Source organism: Exophiala aquamarina (assembly GCF_000709125.1).
Source record: "Exophiala aquamarina CBS 119918 chromosome Unknown aczIA-supercont1.3, whole genome shotgun sequence".
In the NCBI taxonomy this organism is placed as follows: domain Eukaryota; kingdom Fungi; phylum Ascomycota; class Eurotiomycetes; order Chaetothyriales; family Herpotrichiellaceae; genus Exophiala; species Exophiala aquamarina.
In genome coordinates, this window is record NW_013550585.1 from 3,004,226 (window position 1) to 3,022,933 (window position 18,708).

Consider the following 18,708-nt stretch of genomic DNA (forward strand, 5'->3'; position numbering starts at 1 on the left):
GCGAGTGATCATCATAATGTGCTTGCTGACGGGCTAGTTCCTCTCCGTCCTGTTCATCAAGCCCTGGACTTTGAGCGCTGTCTGATTCTTCTTCCATGTCTGGCAGTATCCTTGTCTCGAGTCAAGCATCAAGAACTTCCGTTCGTCATTATTCAATTTGTTGGTGCTACTATCGCCCCTTATCTTTTGCGCCACCCGTTGCCCCAGCCGTCTTGCACCATGTCGTATTCATGAACTCTGCTGTGGCTACCAAAGGATACCAACAATGCCTGAAAAGCTCCTGCAGAACCTTCTCGTTGATGGCCTAATGACCCGTCAAGGCAAATGGCATATAAATTGTTGACATGCTGGCGTCCTGATCTGTGAAAGCCAAAACCAAGGCTAGAACCTGGCGGATTCCGAGCCAGGTGCGTCACCCTTGCAGAAAGTTCATCAATAGCAAAGAGTTCCTCGCGAACTTTCGGGGGCCAACATCACCGTTGACCCAATCAAAATAGACATAATGCGTATGACTTTGGCATTTCATAGTTCTTTCAGGGACTTGTTAACTGTGTCCATGTCTCCCTGCATTAGCTGCTTCTTCAAGTCAGTTCCTTCTCCGTCTGGTCCTTCCAAAGCTGCTTGCACTGCTTCAATAGATCCACCTATCAGACGAGCACGTTCTTGTGGATGGAGATCTAGGTATTCCTGAAACTCCTGAAACCATGTGTCATCCTTTGCAGGGCCCTTGCCGTCATAACCCACACAAAGTTCCGCTAGTATCAGGAAAGCCTGGCGGATGGCAGTATCGCCTCCATATCGTGTGAAGATCTCGGTTTGATCCACAGGTTTGAAGATGCTTTCTGGATCCTCTTTATTGATTGCCCAAGCAAGACAATTCATCCTGTCCTCGAATGTCCACCATTTTGGTAAAATGCCCGCGGTTTCGGCCAGGTCGAGGAATCGCTGAAAGTCCTCAGTCGCTAGAAAAAAAAGTCAGTAATGCCACCCACATGCGGTCGCATCAACAAATAGGTGAGATAATGATAAGGCACAAGCTTACCATCACCTTTGGCCCACACCAAACCATCAATTGATTTTCCGGGGTAGTAAAGACCATGATCTTCTTCTCGAGCAGAGTGGTCTGTGTCCACCCTCATGCGATATGTATCGATGAGAACTCGCAAGACTTCATCATGCTCGTACGAAGTCAAGTACGCCTTTTTCGAGCCCTTTCCCTGAGCCAAGTTGCAAAATGGTTTGTGCTTTGTCCAGTGATCTTTTTGACACCTAAGCACCGGGTCAGTCTTTGCCATGATATAGCTAGAAGTCGGCGGCCACATACTCTCTTGAGCAGTAATCAACCAGAATGCACCCGCTACATCTCCTCAACGGTTTTTGCATACCAGTCGTCATGCAATTAGCACATATCCCGAGTCCTTTGCTGTGCATAAACTCATGCTCGATTTGACCGATATAGGTGGCACCACACATTGGAAAGGTTTTCTTTGGAGTCGCCATATTTGTTCTCCTTGTCCTTGCCGAGTTTACAGCGAATGACAATGAAAATCAGTTATATATATGGAATGGTCGAAAGGAACCTTGTGGAACGGGGTAGAAATAGGTAGTGATGACTGTCCTACCAGCCTCTTCAAGCAGCCAACAACTGGGGCCCGTTGGCGGGACTTGGCAAGGAAAAGGGTTCAGCCTTGCGCCACCAACGAGCCAGCTTGTAAGTTACTTAAGTTGATACCAATGCCCACACGGCCCGAGATCTGCACAACTACAATGACATTTATGAGCATGGAAAGACTTAATGATTGCGAATTGCGGAGTGGAAGATCAAGGAAACATTAACACGATAGACAGAGAGCGGTTTGATGCTTCCTATAACCCAGAGGGGCATGAACATGAGCCATTGTCGCCCAAGCACGCTCATAAAAGAGCCTGACTTTCTAAGACGCCATTAATACATGCACTCCCTTTCAGGCAGTGAAATAGTGTAAAGGGAATGCCAGTCACGTGGGCAATGTTCTGTACAGTTGACCTCCTTCCTGGCTTTGATGCAAACTCAACTCAGAGAAATCGGGCCTTCTGGACGGTGAGCTGCTCGGTTGGACTGCTCACTCAAAGCAAGCCAAGGCAGAATGCAAACCTACAGATGATGATTTCCGTGCACAGAGATCCGGGTTTCTTTTGGCCCAATTCAAGGGGCACGATGTCAAGACTTCCCATCCCCGGGTCGGATACAACGTGTGCCATAGAGACAGGCGACTCACCGCTGCATGCTCCCAGGTTCTTCGTTTCACAGCCATATGTCCGCTACATAGTCCGCTGTGAGGCGAGGGTCCTCTCCGTAGCGCGCCTGCCACGAACCAAAGCCACCCTCGAGAACACATACCTGCTGCTCAGGCTTTGTTCCTTGGTTGTTCTTCTTGGAGACATCATCACCGTCCTCATCGGGTTTCTGGGAGGCCTTCTCTTGCGCAGCAACTTTGGCGGCCTCAGCAAGAGCTTTATCTTCAGCCCTCTGTTTAGCTCTCGCGTACATCAGAGCAGCCTTGGGTCCTCTCTGTTGACTTAGCATGCAGTGAAACACGACCTTTTCCTTGTCTTTCAATGTCCTCAGTAGCTCGGGCATCCGGACGTCTAGTTGGTGGATTGGTATCCATGTGCTCCCGTTGATGCTTCCTCCGACATGATCTTCGTCGCGCACGTCAATCACGGCCAGCTTGGAACACTGTTCCGGGTCTAGTATCAGAGGGGCAAGGGTTGTGGGATGTAATTGCGTGAGGGATGAGAGGGTGATGGTGGGTTTGGAAGAGGCCATTCTGCAAAATTGATATCGTCTTTGGCTTAGCAATTGCTGTGAGTATCTCTTAAGATACATCAGACAGTAGTTGTGTATGTTCAGAGGCCTCGGAGTTGTCGAGTGTGTTGAACTTGACTCAAGGTGCTCCGCAGAACCAGCCATGTGATAGGCTATCGGCATTGAAGCCACGTGATTTCCAAACATCTCCCACTTCAATCCTCAATGCCAGTCTTGCTACAATCACCACCATCCACTTTATCCCTACCGGAACACGCTTAGCAAAGGTCGTCTTCCTACTGCTTTTCAGCAGCAGGCATTATGGAGCCCTCACAAGCTCTCCAGAGATGCACTCGCTTCGTTCTTCAACATTCGACCCGACGCTCCCTGCCAACTTTAACATTTCCCACCCTTCGACCAGAGCTCCAATGTACAAACAGCAAGCCGTCTTCACAAAAGTCATTCTCCTCCAGCTCTAGACAGAACAACAGCGAGCTCTCATCTATTTCAGCACTGCTCCGCGATTTCAAGAAAGACTTGAGATCAGCGCAACCGGCGGATGAACGGCTGGATTCATTGATGGGAAACAACAACTACCAACGGGCCCGAAATCCATCCAATCTCGACGCCTTCGAAGGTACACTAGGAACCAGCAGTAGGAACAACCAAACACAGCAGGCCAACGCCACAATGAATTCCTTTGCTGCCGTTGTGAACCGAGACGAGATAGACCCATTCATGCACACCAACCTGCGGCTGAAGCCGTCACTGGGCCGCACCGTAAAAGTCGTCTCCGGCGACCCTAGCCGCGCATTCCGTGTCCTCGAGAGCAAATGCGCAGCCAACAAGGTCCGCCTGGACGAAGTCGCACAGCGGTTCCACGTTCGGAGAGGCCAGCGGAAGAAGCTTCTTCGCATGAAGAGGTGGAGGGCGCTGTTTAGGGAAGGCTTCATTGCCGAGTGCGATAAGATTAGGAGGATGAGGAAACAGGGCTGGTAAGGCAATTGGTGATGAGCGTGGCTGAGGAAGGAGAAATGCCCTCGATTAAGGGCGGGTTCGTCCACCGGGGTATGGCACGAAGAAAGAACAAAGACAGATAGAAGAAGACATGCTCCTCCTTCCGTCAGGACTAACAAATGCCACATACAACATTGTACATCACATCATCAAGGGGGAAAATCCCCTGCTCCTTTTCTTTCATCTACTCTTGAGGACACCAACCGAATTACGGACTCACTTGGCCTGGGATCAAATGTAGCCTCTTTTGAATCTACAGCAGTGTCGATTATATCTATCGATGTGTTTGATTCCGGCAGGCAGGGAGATTTGGCAACACGAGAGATCCGCGCAATGGAGATCAGGTTCTGGCTTGTATGGAAAGTATCAATCAGTTGATCTTGGTGGGTAATGTGGACCTACTTACTTTGGATCCCTCATGGATAATCGATCTTGATCGATCGATGGATAGCAGCTGGAGAAAGACTGCTTCTGGCAGATTTTCCCATCCTTTGCTCCTCCATAAAAATGCCTGATCCGCTTTCCAAGCCCTCCCCAACAAATTCCATCCTCGGCTTATATCTCGCCAGGCACTTTTGGTATTGGTGTCCGATGACCTTCGTTCTCTGCTGATAATCTTGCAGGTATCATCGAAAAAAATCCAAGAATGGGAAAGAGACAAGAGGCGGCACACACACCAAAATACAACCTAGGAGTTCAACCCCAGCTTCTTGGCCAACTTCGCGACCTCGAGCAAATTGCAGACCTCGTCATTCTCACCAGTCTGCTCACGGGTCTTCATCTTCTTCTTCAAGTCCTCCATTATGCCGTTGACCATCGAATGAGTCGGCTTCTTCTTCAGCACAGACCTGAAAACATGCATCTGGGCAGTGCTAGTGGTCAACCCGGGCGACTGCTTATCATACCAGACGAGCAACTCCATTACGTCGGCGTCGATGACGGCGGTCTTGCCGCTGACGACCTCACTGCAGTTTGGTTTGACGCAGAATGCCTTGAAGCCGTGCTCGGCGGAGCCCACTTCGGCGTCGACTCGAAGCTTTTGGGTGCATTTGTGGCAGTACACGTGCAGGCAGTTCAGGACGCGTGAATCTCGTTTGATCTGTTCGCATTTCGAACATTTCAGATGTTCGGCGATTGGGAGCGCGTTCTGGGAGTGTGCGACTTCGAGTTTCTTCATGAATAGGACGAATGCGGTGGGAACGGCTGTTGGAGGGTGAGGATTAGCTTGTGCGTCATGTTTGATTATATCTTTTCTCCTGGATGAGGAGCTGTCACTTACCAACTTCTTTGATCGGTTTGAGTCGCTTGGTAACACGATTGCTGTGGGTGAAGGGAGATGCAATAGTGCGGGCAGGGGCTGATATAGTACCAAGGCCTGGTCTGGCAATCGGACGAACAGGAGGGGTGGCGTAGAGTTCTTGAAGGAGATCGCTAGCACTGCGTTGATTGCCTGGAACACCTTGGGTGAACGTATTGGTGTTTGCCTGAGATCCGAATCCGAGTCCTTGTCTGAGTGGTGTGGGAGTGATCGGCAATCTCTCAGATCCAATTCCAACAACAGCATCGCTGGCAGCGGTGGGGCTATTGCGGTAGAAGAAGCCAGGCGTTCCTTCGGACTTGACTTCAGAGTCTACAAGAGACGGGACTGGTTGCTGTCGATAGGCGTCGGTGGTATCGTCGAGATCCATGACCTCCAAAGGCGCGTTGGCATCCGAGCCCGCAAGCGAGCGAACGGGAAGTTTGCCCTTGTTGTTGTACTTGATGGCTCTCTTCGCAATGGAAGAGAGAATTGAAGGGGGCTGACCAGACAACTCGGTCAAGAGGGCAAACAAGACAGTCTTCTCCTGTGCATCAGTGCAGGTGTCAGCAGCGACAGCTTGGACAGCGGCCATCAATTCGGGATCGTCATCCATCGACTTTGAGAGCCCCCTGAAGACAATGTCACTCTTGTTGAGCCCCTCCCAGAAGTCAGCCTGAGCCTGACTACGCTGGTCGGCGACGAGTTGGGTGAGGATGTCCTCCATTGTGGTGCTGATCTGCTCGTTGTTCTCGAGCAGCTGTTCGCGGATCGATTCGAGTTGAGAAAGAAGAGAGGCTTCTCGAGCCAGAAGTTTTTCGTTCTCACTCGTCAGTTGTGAGATCTCAGCTTGGAGATTCCCAGTGATAGAGGGCAGAGACTTCATTTTTATTAACGAAACAAAGATGAGATATAAACGGAAGTCAAACGGGCACGTGATAGCAGCTGCCTCTTTCCATCTCCATGAAGGACGGGAAATCAGCGTCACCTCATGTGACTGACTAACAGGGACAGAGTGAACTTGAGGTGACTGACTCCAGCGGGCGCATTCACTTCATCGATGGTGTCGCGAGGGTGTCGCTTGTCCAGGGCAGTGAACGCAGTGAACGAACCCTGGATTTGATCACAAAGAGTTCCCCTTTTCTCGATGTCAATTGCCCCAGGATGTGTATGGTGACGATCAGCGCCCGACCTGTACGCAACAGGATATCCCCAATACCTGCATGTCAATTTCCAAAGCTCCCCCTGATAATGCTTTCTAAGACGGCTCCTTTCTCACCCGGGGGTTCCTGCCTCTCAATCACAATCATTGCTGAACTTTCAATCGCTGTAGATTCTGCTTGTTCTCTTCGCATCTTCTCTCGTCTTGCGGCGATGAAGGCCGATCTCTCTTTCAGCAAAGTCTGCACTCAGAGCCCTATCTATACTCATAAGTGGAAACTCAAGCTCAAGGCATCCTTTCACACAACATCGCTTCTTCTTTCTTCTCCTATTGGGCATTTTTGGCCACGCGCAAATATCACCGTATACAAAGGTCGAATCTGGCGAAGATTATGTGTAAATTGAGAAGTCGTCGGGAATTGGTGGCAAAACCAATCCGCTTCCAACTCTCCATGCTGTCCATTTGAAGCAGTAGACATATTGAACAACGCCAAATGCAGAGGCGTGTTGTGAGCCGGCGCGTCAAGCAGGAGGGGAGTTTGGTGAATAAATATTCTGCAAAAGGGGGAATCTACACAACTGTACCTGTGAAGAATCGGCACTTTTGCTGTGCGGGATACTGCATTTGAAATGCATGGTATATACCGTGTTAGTATCGATTTTCCATAGATACACACAGACAGGTAACGGGTCCCTCTCAGTTTATAGCTCTTTAATCTATATATCTCAGTTAATGTAAAGGAGTGATATTACCGAGTAGAACCCCCCCCCCCCAACCCTTTTCCCCACCCAGGGCGACCATCAACCAACGATTCAACGACACATCTGCAGCCTAGACGTACTCGCAGACTCGGACTCAACTAAGGATCCGCATCCTTCATATCACTCTTGAATCTATCCAGGGCACGCTGCTTAGTCTCATGCCAATCCACATAGGGGGGTGGATATCCCAGCTTCTCAAATTCGTCCTTGCTTAGGCGGTTATAGGGATCAAAGACAGCTTTCCCCTGGACGTCCTTCAACTCAGGCACCCATTTGCGGATATATTCGCCGTCGGGGTCATTGCGCTCGGCCTGGCTGACGGGGTTGAAGACGGTGTAGCTGGGCTCCCAGCCCTGGGTGTTATTATTCAGGTCCCAGTCGACAAGAGTCTCGGCGAAGTAGCGCTCGCCGCGGCGGTAGTCGATCAGTAGGTTGCAGTACAGATAGCTCGACACGTTCATGCGCAACCGGTTGTGCATCCACGCTTCCGCCTTCAGCTGCCGCATCCCTGCGTCCACGAACGGCACACCCAGCGTGCCCTGCTCCCACCGCTTGTACCCTTCGTCGTCGCTCTCCCACTGCACGAAGTCGAACTTCAGATTCTGCGGCATGTTCATCGCCGTGTGTGGCGTCGTCACCGTGGTCTGTCGGTACAACTCCCGGAACACTAGCTCTCGCACCCACGACGCAATCCCTGCGGATGCGTGGGGTTGCGAGAAGTCTGCTGAGCCGCCGTTGGCTTTGCGCACGGCTGTCAGCGTCTCACGTATCGAAATGACGCCCGCGCTGAAGTATGGTGACAGACGGGAGGTGCTGTCTTTTCCAGGATTGGACCGCGTCGCCGCGTAACCTTCAATCTTGTTTTGGATGAAGTCGTTGAGTCGGGAGACGGCGGCTTCGTGGCCGGCTGGCCAGAGTTGCCGGATGGATTTTCTTTCTTGGTCGCTGGCGAATTGTTTCTCCTTGGCCGCTTTCGGCACAGCGCTATCGAAGTGGGCTTGGAGGGCCTTCTTCGCCGATGCCGAATTCTTCGACGGTGCGGAGACTGTGTCGAGAGGACTGGGGTCAGACTGAATCTCCGCGAGCCATGATTTGTGGTAGGGCGTGAAGACTTTCATGGGCTTGCCACCGCCTGTCACCATTGTGCCGGGTTCCATAACGGTCTGGTCGTGATGCAAGGAGACTTGGAAGGAAGCGGACCCCGAGGTGGCTTCTTGAACAAACTTGACGTCTCTCCTGAGTTCGTCCGCTTCATACTCGAAATTGGCAAAGGAGACATTGGTTTCCCTGATGAACTTGCATATCTGTGGCACGATCTCATCACGTTCCGGGGCTTCGAGAAAGACAATAGGAATGTCTAGTTGATGTAACTCCGTTTGTATCATGCGCAAATTCTCAAAGATGAAATCCGTCCGCGCCGGGCTTGTACCGTGCCAGTGAAATTCAGCGGGGCAGTTCACATAAGCACATAGCAAAGGCTTGTTTGACTTTTGCGCACATTCAGACGCAGCATTGAGAGCTTTATTGTCATGAATGCGGAGATCCTTACTGCGAAACCAGTGCAGCACATTCTGAACGCCTTTCCCGCCTCCCTGATCTGATAGCAACCCCGTGAGCTCTCCAAAAGGTGGGTGGGCGTCAACCTCTTTGGCGCGCTTGGTGGTTGGGTGTTTGGTTTCAGGGTGCTCTGGCCCGTTTCTTTTGGACATTGCTCTGGCAGAACGAGTACTAGATATCGAGCTTGTGCAACGAGAAAGAAAGAACTTGGGTATGACTGAAATGTACGTGCTGGGGCAAGTATATGGGAAGGGACGTCGGGGGGATATACAAGATTGAAGACGAACCGAATTGGGGGAGGGGGTGGGGGCGGGTTGTTGGCATAGGACTCTGATCAACTTACTGACGAAGATCTCAGATCTGGCATGAGATGAAGCTAAGATCTGAACATGGTTGGGTCATGGAGCTGATGATCGATCCGATCAAGGGATCACTAGGCACGCCCCAGATGGTCCAAAGTGGTGACGTAAGAATAGTAGAGTACTGGCTCCTCTGGTGGAGTTTGCATTGAAGTGAGCAACTATGGCTAATAACTGAGTTGCAGCATCGAGTTATACAGCTTGTACGAAGGTTTCTGTCTTGCATGTTGTCCAGCTGGATCTTGGGGTTGGTGGATGAAGGACAAGGCTGCTCAGAATGTAAGGCAGCTGCCAATTCAGCTTCGACTCAGAATGGGGAGAGGCTTCCGAATCATTACATCGGCTCGGTGTCGGGCGAATGATTCACACCACCTGATAGTGCCACACATGTTTTGTAGGAGCAGCACCAATCTGCAAAGTGGCACGACGAGGCTTTTGGTGCTATTCTGACGGACCCAAGTGAGTGTGATGGTCTGGAAAACGTCTTAGTGGGCGATTTGGAGCCGATGAGGTCTCCAACCCCAGATTCCATCTTATCTATACTGCATGATCTGTGCCAGTGAATCCCCGGATCAACATTGGCTTAATGCGTCCCGATTCCCGACTTTCCCAAGGAAAAAGGTGGATGCTGTTGATGTGATGATTCCAATTGCTGTACGTGACTGTGTTGTCAGTGCACAGTGGGCTGGCTTGACAGATGTCAGGCAATGATGGAAATGATATGCTGAGCCTGTGGGCCACGGGAGCAATATCCGGGGGTTGCGGCCTAGAACGAGACTGATAGACGAAGGTGGCTTACGAGTAAATCAAGGGAAGCTAACACTTGTGTGGAACCCTGACAATAGTACTGTATTATTTTTACCGACGACTCCATATTATGCGGATAGGAGATCATCTCTTAGCATAACAAGACCCCCCGGTTAAAGCTAAATGCCCGTTTCTCCCCCCTGGGCTGTGGCCGGCTGCAGTACGGCCAACAAGAGGGAATTCTAGAAAGAATGGATCTCAGATTCAAGGGGCAAAACCAGTGAACGCAGTTCAAGACGCTAGAGACGGCCTGAGTAGCTCTGAGGTTGTACCATTGCATACAGTATCTGTGGGTCTCCACTATTGTTTTTTCCAGACACGCTATCTGTACGGATAAGGGGTATTTGCTATTCACGCTTACATAACTCTTCTGATTCCAGTAAGCAAGTCCGGCTGGCAATCACGCGTTTTTGTGGTGCATCACATGATCGTGTTGATCCTCGCTGAGACATTCCATCTACGGTCTACCACGCACAATTGATTTCGTGCCTGTGTCTGGTCGAATCCGGTGTGATTGCAAGCCACATGTGGCAATCTGTATCCAGTGTCGGGTTCTCGCCGTCCGACACGGTGGTCGTACGAGTCAGCACAGGGAAAGACGCTCGGGGAAAATGTTGGGCGTTTGGGGGGCTGTCATTGCCGAGGCTCACGTTTTTATGCTGGGCTTCGGGATAATCTCCACCCGAGACAAAGTTAGTGATAAGGTTGGAAGTTAAACCCGTACGAGCCCTGGTAGGCAGGTACGGACTGCTGGCGCTGGCGGTGGTGGTGGTGGTGGTGGTGGTGGCATCTTCTCGTTTGCCTCGCCTCGAACTCGAATCATTTATCCGGTGCGGAGGGCCGACTCCGGAGTACTGCGTATGGACTCCGGACCACGCGGGATGGTCGAGGTACTCTATTGTTACCTACAGTACTCCGTACAGACTACGTGAAGGTAGGTATGTACGGAATAATGGTGTCCACAAGGATGTCGCCCTGGTTCTGGCCCGGCTTTCCCGTTCAGCACTGCCGAGAAGTAGTTCCGAAACTTTTGCTTGAGCCAGAAATTCCTCCTGCTAGACGGTCAAATCCTTAGCTCCTTATTCTTGTTTACAGGCACTGCTCGGTCCTTGTCCGTGTTGACTAGTACATGGGAGTACTCCGCAGTATTCACTTATTTCCCACCATGCCTTGTGTAGATGACGGTGACCTGACTGCTGGATGCATACCCAGCGGTGCATTTCGTTCTTGGCTTCACTCATCTTTCTCCAATACTCCGTTCGCGGTGTTTAAAGTTTGAAGATGGCTTTACCGACAAGGAAAAAATCGAAAGGCACAGATGCGACAGGGTGGAGGCCTGCCGCCTTACCCGTCATTCCGACCGGCTTTGGAAATTAATAGTCTGTCAAGGTGCTGTTATGACGTCGTTGACAGCACTGGCCATCTTCCTAATTCGATGAATGACCTCGTCCATGAAATAATGAGTTTGCCGATGTGCCTCGTTTCGACTTACCCTTGCCTTTGAAATGCTCCGTGTCGGATGAAACAGTCTAGGTACCTTCCAAAAATGGTACCGACGCCGATTCCAAGATTAGGGATCGCTTTGAAAAAATGCATTGGCTTGTAGAGTGCATATCTCGTAACACAGTACATTATTGTATGCTATGGTACGGGGTATCTCCATTACCGTCCTAAGCTGCGCAATGCATCCACGGCCCCGAATCCCAGGCTGTCAAGAAGTCAATACCTCGTATATGCGACGTCATGTGCGGGTCTGGGCCGGAGTTCAGAGCCCCAACAACGCCTTGCAGCTTGTGCGCATCCAACACGTGGATAGCGGGCCACCACAGGTGGATATTTCGAGGTGCGAGCATACCGAAAATGAAGTTCAACGACAGTGAGCAGCCAAGTACAAATACTGAGGAATTTGACCAAGCTCGTCGGGAAAATGGGCAAAGCAAGCGGATATGCACTCGAAGGTGGAAGTCTTTCGACTACTGTTAGAACGACTTCTGCAAGTCGCTCAAGTGGAATGCTTCATCGTGGATGAGTACGGAGTACTGCGAGGGATGGAGTCTTGATCAAGGAGGGCGATCACTGATGACCCTAAATGAGGGCAACGGATGATCAGGTATGAACACGACAGCAACTCATGACCTCCTCCCACATACACGTGCACCTCCAAGACGTTGGCCAGGATGCTGGAGGTGAGTACCACAGCTTCCGCCGAACGGTCTCAAACGGAGTTGGGCTGATGGGCAGGTTCACAACTCGCTTCGGAGTTGACAAGCATAGAGTGGTTGAACATCACACCAATAAATGGTGGGAGATCAGCTACAGTGGTCTTGTTTTAGCCTTGTCGGCGGTTGCATGGAAGAGGGAAGAGGGGAATTTCCGAGGAGAATACATACTCCGTACTCGTAGTACGAGATCCCTTGGTCCCTAGCAAGCACTGCTCGTAATATGATCTACTCTTCTTTCGACACGAGGCTTGAGGTTGCATCCCAAAATTTGATCGCGTGTGGGAGGGCAGCAGGAAGGAGCGAGCAGCTGTGTAGGGGCAGTAGGACCGAGCCCGAGCCTGAGCCTGCCTGAGCCTGAAGCACGTCTCAGCAAAGGGGGAAGGCATGACGCGGGACAATTACCCTGTTTGGTCGCCCAGATCGTGCCCCCCTGGGTGCCAGTGAGTGTGTGATGCTACTTGACCAGGATTAATTACATAGTAGGATTACACTGTCCAGTCGAATCATCTTTAGGGTTGCGACGAATCTGATGGTGGCTGTGGGAAGACAATCTCATTCAGCTTCTTTCTCAGACAAAGCCAGATGGACGCTGAAACCCGATTTCAAGCAACTGGAATCCAGGGCAACTTTAAAGAGGAACATGAATTGCAGGGACCAACTTGGGCAGCCGACAGCCTTCCAAGCTTCAAGGCTTGGACCAGCCATGTCCGAGTGGCGCCTGAAGCGAGCGGCTTACCGAAGCAGGTCGGTGGTCTGCCCTGCAAGTGAACATCGATGCCAACAGCCTAACGCGGCCTCTCTTCCCGCGAACTGTTAGGCACAGGCACCCCCGACTGCCCTCCCCCGACTGCGTCCTCGGGCCCTATTCTCGGTACTGCGTGGAAAGAGGGTGTACTGGTTGCTAAGCAATACTAATACAGATACCAATCTACATGCTGCAACTGGTAGCAGGAGCAGCGTTAACGGTAACGCAACCAAGCTGCTCGGTATGATGGTATCTGATTTGCACAAAGCAGCACATGGTCAGCAAATTGTATATCATGCTGAGAGATTGCCTGATCCCAGGCAAGTTTGCCATTCCGGTTCTCTTTCGAGTAGCCTTGCTGTGGTATCCTTCGAATCGCCTTCCCTGATCCCTGTCTAGTGTTTGACTTGTGTGGCCACTTGGCCACCCTGAAGCAAAACATTTCCAGTGCTCGTAGGTACGTCCCTGGGTAGGCCAGTCGTTGACTCGCCAGTGTCTTAGGTCAATGGCCGTTCTTCTTGGGCTCGGCCTTGATACGGCGTCAACCAAAGCAAATGTCTGCCTCGAGGCGTTGAGTGTTTCCATGCCGCAATACTCGTAACGTGTTGTACTCTGTGCATTTCAAGGATTTCGCATTATTACGAGTACTCCAGTACGACCTAGTCCGCTGACTGAGCTAAATGGCCCCCTGTCAGATGTCAGTACTCGTACGCGATCCGGACACGAATCAGGCGCCACGTTTGCCCGTTTTGCGACTATGACCCGTCATGATCAAGGCCAGACCGCGAACAGGCGGAATTCTCCCTGGTATCTGCTCGGTACCTCGCACGGGATGGAGAAATGGCTGCAGTGACTTCGGTACCATCAATCAAGGTTAGCAGTAGAGTTGTTTGTTGTTGTTATTGTTATTGTTATTGTTATTGTCATTGTCATTGTTATTACGTGGTATTGTTATTACTGTTCTTTATTTGCCATCACTTATTTTTGCTCGGCTCCTTGTCGGGTACTAAGAAAACAGATACATCGGGATGGCCAGTGATAGTGCTGTAGTATTCCCGGGCCCCCTGCTGGCCTACAACAAAACTCTACTTGCCTTTTCGTCCGCCTAATCCGGGGGGCGTAAGAGTAGAGTTTGGTGTGTGCGTCAGACAGCCAGATGAACGATGTTCTGTCCCCGTGCGAGTAAGTGCGCAGTTCTAGAGTTTGGCCGCCCGGGTATAACATGCTACATAGACGGAGGGCGAGGTACCAAGTGCTCCGAGTACGGGTTCGACAAGTACGAGAAAGCTGCTCGTCGCAGCGCAGTTGAGCAGATGGGTCCCTGGTCGCAACTTTGGTGCTCCGTACGGAGTGCTGGCGAGCTCGTAGTTGGCAGTTCGCATGTACGTGGCCCTTGGCCCTTGAGAAAGATCCATCCCGGGTTGCCTGCCCCCCCTGGCGCCGCCACCAGCGCCCTCCCGATCGACAAAGTTAGTGGGTCTGCACCGTGAGTGGCTAGAGGTGACAGTCCTTGTGGATGCCCACCGTCACAGCGTCTCCAACGAGCGAGCCAACAGCTCACGCTCACGGGCAAGGACAAGGGCATGGGCACGGGTGCCCCTCGTCCCCCTGCAACCCTGGCATGCCTGGGCTGGACTAGCCGTGAGCAATTAGCACACTAGCAGTTAGTGGGTTGGGTTAGGTGGTGTTAGCAGCTCCCACCTCCCTCTCTACCGAGTAACTTGCAGTAACCAGCCGACTAGCAGCACCGTCCACCTTGACCACCCTGGAACCTTTTCTGCTTCCTTCTCTTCTCCGTCTGCCTCTCTGCTCTCTGCTTGGTCTGTCCTGTCTGTCTGATCTTCATTCTCACGTACTCCGTACAGTAAGGAACAAGAGAATTCATCATCAGCACCACCACCACCATCATCTCTTTCTTTCCTCTTCACTCTCCCTTCACCATCCCATCTCCCCTTTCATCATTCCCTTATCTTTGCACCGGAAGTGCCAGCCATCCCTGCATCTCGAGTCCGAACCAGACGCGTCACTTAACTACCGTCTTCGCTTTCCTCAGAACTCGCCTCGCGCACATCAAATCTTGAATCCATCGACGCCTACGCCTCCCGTCACCCTTCCAAGAAAAAAATCCTAGTTAGTCGAGTTCGGCCTTTTGCTGCTGGCCCTTTTTTTGCCTCACCCAAGAAAATTCTCTCCCTTTTGGTAACGCCCCTCGCTCTTCCCCCCCCATCCCCCCATCCACCCTTCCACCTTTCCACCTTCCACCTTCCACACCCTTCCCACCGTCCGCCATCAAATCCATATCCACTCGACTCTTCCCCCCAAACAAAATCTTCCCACCTGCCTCCCACGCCCACCTCGTCGGACCCAGCAAGCCCATCTTCGTCTCCTGCGAGTCACCGACAGGCTAAGGGGACCCTCATCTATACTGTTCCCTCCAACAACCTCGTAACACTCTTCTGCACAACCAATTTTTGTATTCCTCCACTCCTTCCTGCCTCCACTCTTACCCTCTACCCTGCACATCCTCAACCATCACATCACACCTGCACCGCTGCCGCCCTGTCGCGTGTTCCAACACCTAGACAACCTCCTGCTAGACAACACACACATTCACACATTCAGCTAGACTGTTGGCTGACTGTGCACTCTCTGCGTACCTGCAGACTTTCTCTCCAAAGGCCCTCCTGTCGACAGACCCCCATTCTGAAAATTTTCAAATCCGAACCTTTCCAGTCCTTACTGAAAGAACCGACGTTGATCCGCCCTCTAACCAACCCACTCTCCGTCCTCTTCAGCCTGATCTTCATATCTATCGCCCTGCTTCAGCGTCCAATGGTCTGTTGAAGCAAAGCGGATCTCTGTGTGTCGTCCATTCTGGTAATGGACCCTAGACAATCTCTCTCAAGGACAACATCGTCCAACGTCGGGACTCCTCAAAGCGCCTACAATCCAAACAACATGGCCTCTGCCTACGCCATGCCTCCCTACCAAGGTAACACGCACCTTCCACCCATCAACTACTCGCAGTTGCCTCCTGCCACCCAGAACTACATTCCTCAACAATACCGCAATGACCTGCCACGCTACACGTCCGCTCCTTCAGCTGCGTCCATCCCTTCGCCAGCTCCGGACCATCGCTACAGCGCACACATGAATCCACAAGCTCCCATGGGCGGCCTTCCGCCTACTTCTGCCTTGCCTCAACCGCACATTCCTGCCCAGCAACAGCAACAGCAAGCCCAGCAGCAGGCTCCACCTCCAAACCACCAAGCATATCCAGGTCAGCAGCCAAACCGACAATCATACCCTCAGCCTCTCGCTCCTGCCCCTCCTCGACCAAGCCTCGACGCATTGGCGCCACACTACGGCCAACCAGACAACCGACAGCAGTCTTGGTCCGGAGCCGAGTCCATACCTAGTATGCAAGCTGACATTGGTCGAGACCCTACCAGAACCCATGTGGTTGGCTCACAGGGTAGAAGAGGCATCCTACCCAGTGCCCCTGGACGCCCACCCGTCATGCCCAACGGTGTAAATGGCTCACCAAAGAGCAACGCTGTGCCTCAGAAGGATGCCGATGGCAAATTCCCCTGCCCAAACTGCACAAAGACCTATCTTCATGCGAAGCATTTGAAACGGCACATGTTGAGGCGTAAGACCAGTAATTCCCGTCGCATCAGTTGAAAGTACTAACATTGTTGTCAGATACTGGCGATCGCCCATACATGTGCGTCTTGTGCAATGACACATTCTCGAGAAGCGACATCCTCAAGCGCCACTTCCAGAAGTGTTCCGTCCGCCGCGGCAATCCAACTGGAGCCAGTCACTTGTCCAACCCCGCAGCCCATATCAAGAAGTCACAGCAACAGGCGGCAAAAGCTGCAACTGCTTCGCCTGCAAGTGCAACAACCCCTCAAAGTGCGGTCATGACAAATCCTCCATTCACCAGTGCTCCAATGTCCAACACATCTGCTCCTACTACCACCGGGCCTTCCCAATCTGGCATGGCATATGCCATTCAGCCAAATGGTCAACCAGATATGCAGCGCCAAGGACAACCCATTCAACCGGGCTCAGGTCCTGGTGGAATGGACCCCAATGCCAACCCATCCTGGTCAATGCAACATGCTAGAAGCAACCAGATGATGTACCACTCCAACGCGAACCCTTCTGACCACTTTGGCATGCAGCCTGGGGCAGGGGATGACAAGCGCAATGTCATGCCTGGCGCACACCATATGGGTGACGACTGGAACCACATGTTCCCTGCAGGTGGCAATGAAGGATACATGAACCCCATGTTTGGAGGTTATGATCAATCCCAGAATGATGTGAAGAAGGATTATGAATCTCATGAAGGTGGATCGAATGGTTATTACATTCCCTCTACGAGCCTTGGAGCTGACGGTACGCTTGGACCCCCTCTTTGGAACCCGCATGCATCTCAACGGGATTTGTTCCAAGCGAAAGTGAACGCGCTATTAACGTTTGTTTTCCCTGGTGGGCTACAGGAATCGCTCCAAGAGCAACAAAATAATCCCCACATAACATCTTGCCTGACCGTTGACGCCATCCAACATTTTCTCGATCTTTTCCCCAATTTCCAGGGCCATTTTCCTTGGCTCCATTTACCAACCTTCGATCTCTTGAATGCTTATGATGGCCTCGTTCTTGTCATTATTTGCAGCGGCGCCGTGTATTCTGACAGAGTCTCTCAAAGTCAAGTTCGTTCGTTGATGCAACGCGTCAAACAAAGCCTCGAACGAAATTCACATATTCTCCAAAACCTTGAGCTCGGATCCTCTCGTCCTCACTTCTCTCTATCTGGGGTGGAATTTGAAGAGCTTCTTGCCCTTCAGATCCTTCAGAGCCTTTTCGTTTGGCACGGTGGCCCTGGTGAAAGAGCTGTTGCCCGCAATGAGAGTAGACGGACTATGTATTTGGTACGACAATTCGATATGTTGACCTTGGCGAGTCCAGACGATCCACTTGCCTACAGCTATCTCCACAGTCTGCAACCTGGTGAAGAGGCTGATCCTTCTCGATGGGAGTGGCGTTCATGGGTTGAACAAGAAAAGCGATCTCGGTTGATGTTCATGGTGTTCCTATGGGATGCTGCTATGTGTATCTACTTCAACGTCGCACCCCACTTTTCTTGTGCGGAGATCAAACTTCCTCTTCCTTGCGATGATGCAGCTTGGGACGCCCGAGACGCCGAGACATGTGCACAGGCTCTTGGACTTCGTGGTCCAACTGCACAAGCTACCATTAACCAGAGTGGATCTTTGCGCCTAAAACAACTGGAATTACACCACGCTGTGAGTGCCCTGCATAGTTTGTCGGTGCTCATGCAACCTCGCACCACGAATGTCTATTCCAAGTTTATCTTGATCCATGCTCTTCAGGTTGAAATCTGGCAGCTTCAGCGGCAAGCACTTCTCGCAACTCCAGTCACACCTCAAGGTGGAGATGGCAGCTCGCCTTTTTCGGTTACGCCACAGACAAGTCAGACCTACAAGTCTATCAATGCTGCCCTCGCTCGATGGAAGCATGCCTGGGATGAAGATTATGCGCTCCAGTATCCTCCTGGCGACGGGTATCGACCCAGTCCTAAGCGTATTGGTTTCTGTCGAGATGGTGTCCACTTTTACTGGCTAGCCCGGACTTTCCTGCAACCCAACCGAATTCATGATTGGCAACTTGATGCAGACCAGAAACTGCGACAAGTATTACACGGCCTGCAAAAAGCCCGTGAATGGGGTCGGAGTGATGGCGCCAGGCGAGGTGAAGAACCTGGCAGTGTGGCATACATCGAGGATGATTATGCCTCTGCAGCACTTGAGCTGGATATGAGAAAATTATTTCGACCATTGCATAGCTTGTCTGACAGCCCTCTTCCGACAACACAGCATTATCCATCAAACTTCCAGTGAACTTGTGTCTGTTACCCTTGAATGCTGGGTTCGCCATACAGGAAAATACATACGTTGGTC

General features: G+C 51.6%; 6 protein-coding genes across 6 annotated transcripts; 2 read left to right on the forward strand and 4 right to left on the reverse strand.

The window, feature by feature from the left end:
* Positions 1–555: 555 nt before the first annotated feature.
* On the reverse strand, positions 556–1,500 carry A1O9_04660 (uncharacterized protein; the record flags this gene model as incomplete). Its single annotated transcript, XM_013406948.1, has 3 exons — positions 556–962; positions 1,043–1,269; positions 1,325–1,500. Coding segments are annotated over 3 exons (810 nt in total), but the record flags the coding sequence as incomplete, so codon positions are not given.
* A 784-nt stretch (positions 1,501–2,284) lies between these two features.
* On the reverse strand, positions 2,285–2,809 carry A1O9_04661 (uncharacterized protein; the record flags this gene model as incomplete). The annotated part of the gene is made up of 1 exon (XM_013406949.1): positions 2,285–2,809. The coding sequence occupies one exon, from the start codon at positions 2,807–2,809 to the stop codon at positions 2,285–2,287; it is 525 nt and encodes a 174-aa protein (XP_013262403.1).
* Positions 2,810–3,109: 300 nt separating this feature from the next.
* Positions 3,110–3,787, forward strand: A1O9_04662 (uncharacterized protein; the record flags this gene model as incomplete). Its single annotated transcript, XM_013406950.1, has 1 exon — positions 3,110–3,787. One exon carries the CDS (start codon positions 3,110–3,112, stop codon positions 3,785–3,787), a length of 678 nt encoding a protein of 225 aa, XP_013262404.1.
* Positions 3,788–4,493: 706 nt separating this feature from the next.
* A1O9_04663 (uncharacterized protein) lies at positions 4,494–5,988 on the reverse strand (the record flags this gene model as incomplete). The annotated part of the gene is made up of 2 exons (XM_013406951.1): positions 4,494–5,008; positions 5,085–5,988. 2 exons carry the CDS (start codon positions 5,986–5,988, stop codon positions 4,494–4,496), a joined length of 1,419 nt encoding a protein of 472 aa, XP_013262405.1.
* Positions 5,989–7,123: 1,135 nt separating this feature from the next.
* On the reverse strand, positions 7,124–8,734 carry A1O9_04664 (uncharacterized protein; the record flags this gene model as incomplete). Its single annotated transcript, XM_013406952.1, has 1 exon — positions 7,124–8,734. One exon carries the CDS (start codon positions 8,732–8,734, stop codon positions 7,124–7,126), a length of 1,611 nt encoding a protein of 536 aa, XP_013262406.1.
* Positions 8,735–15,595: 6,861 nt separating this feature from the next.
* On the forward strand, positions 15,596–18,648 carry A1O9_04665 (uncharacterized protein; the record flags this gene model as incomplete). The annotated part of the gene is made up of 2 exons (XM_013406953.1): positions 15,596–16,367; positions 16,421–18,648. 2 exons carry the CDS (start codon positions 15,596–15,598, stop codon positions 18,646–18,648), a joined length of 3,000 nt encoding a protein of 999 aa, XP_013262407.1.
* Between the last annotated feature and the right edge of the window lie 60 nt (positions 18,649–18,708).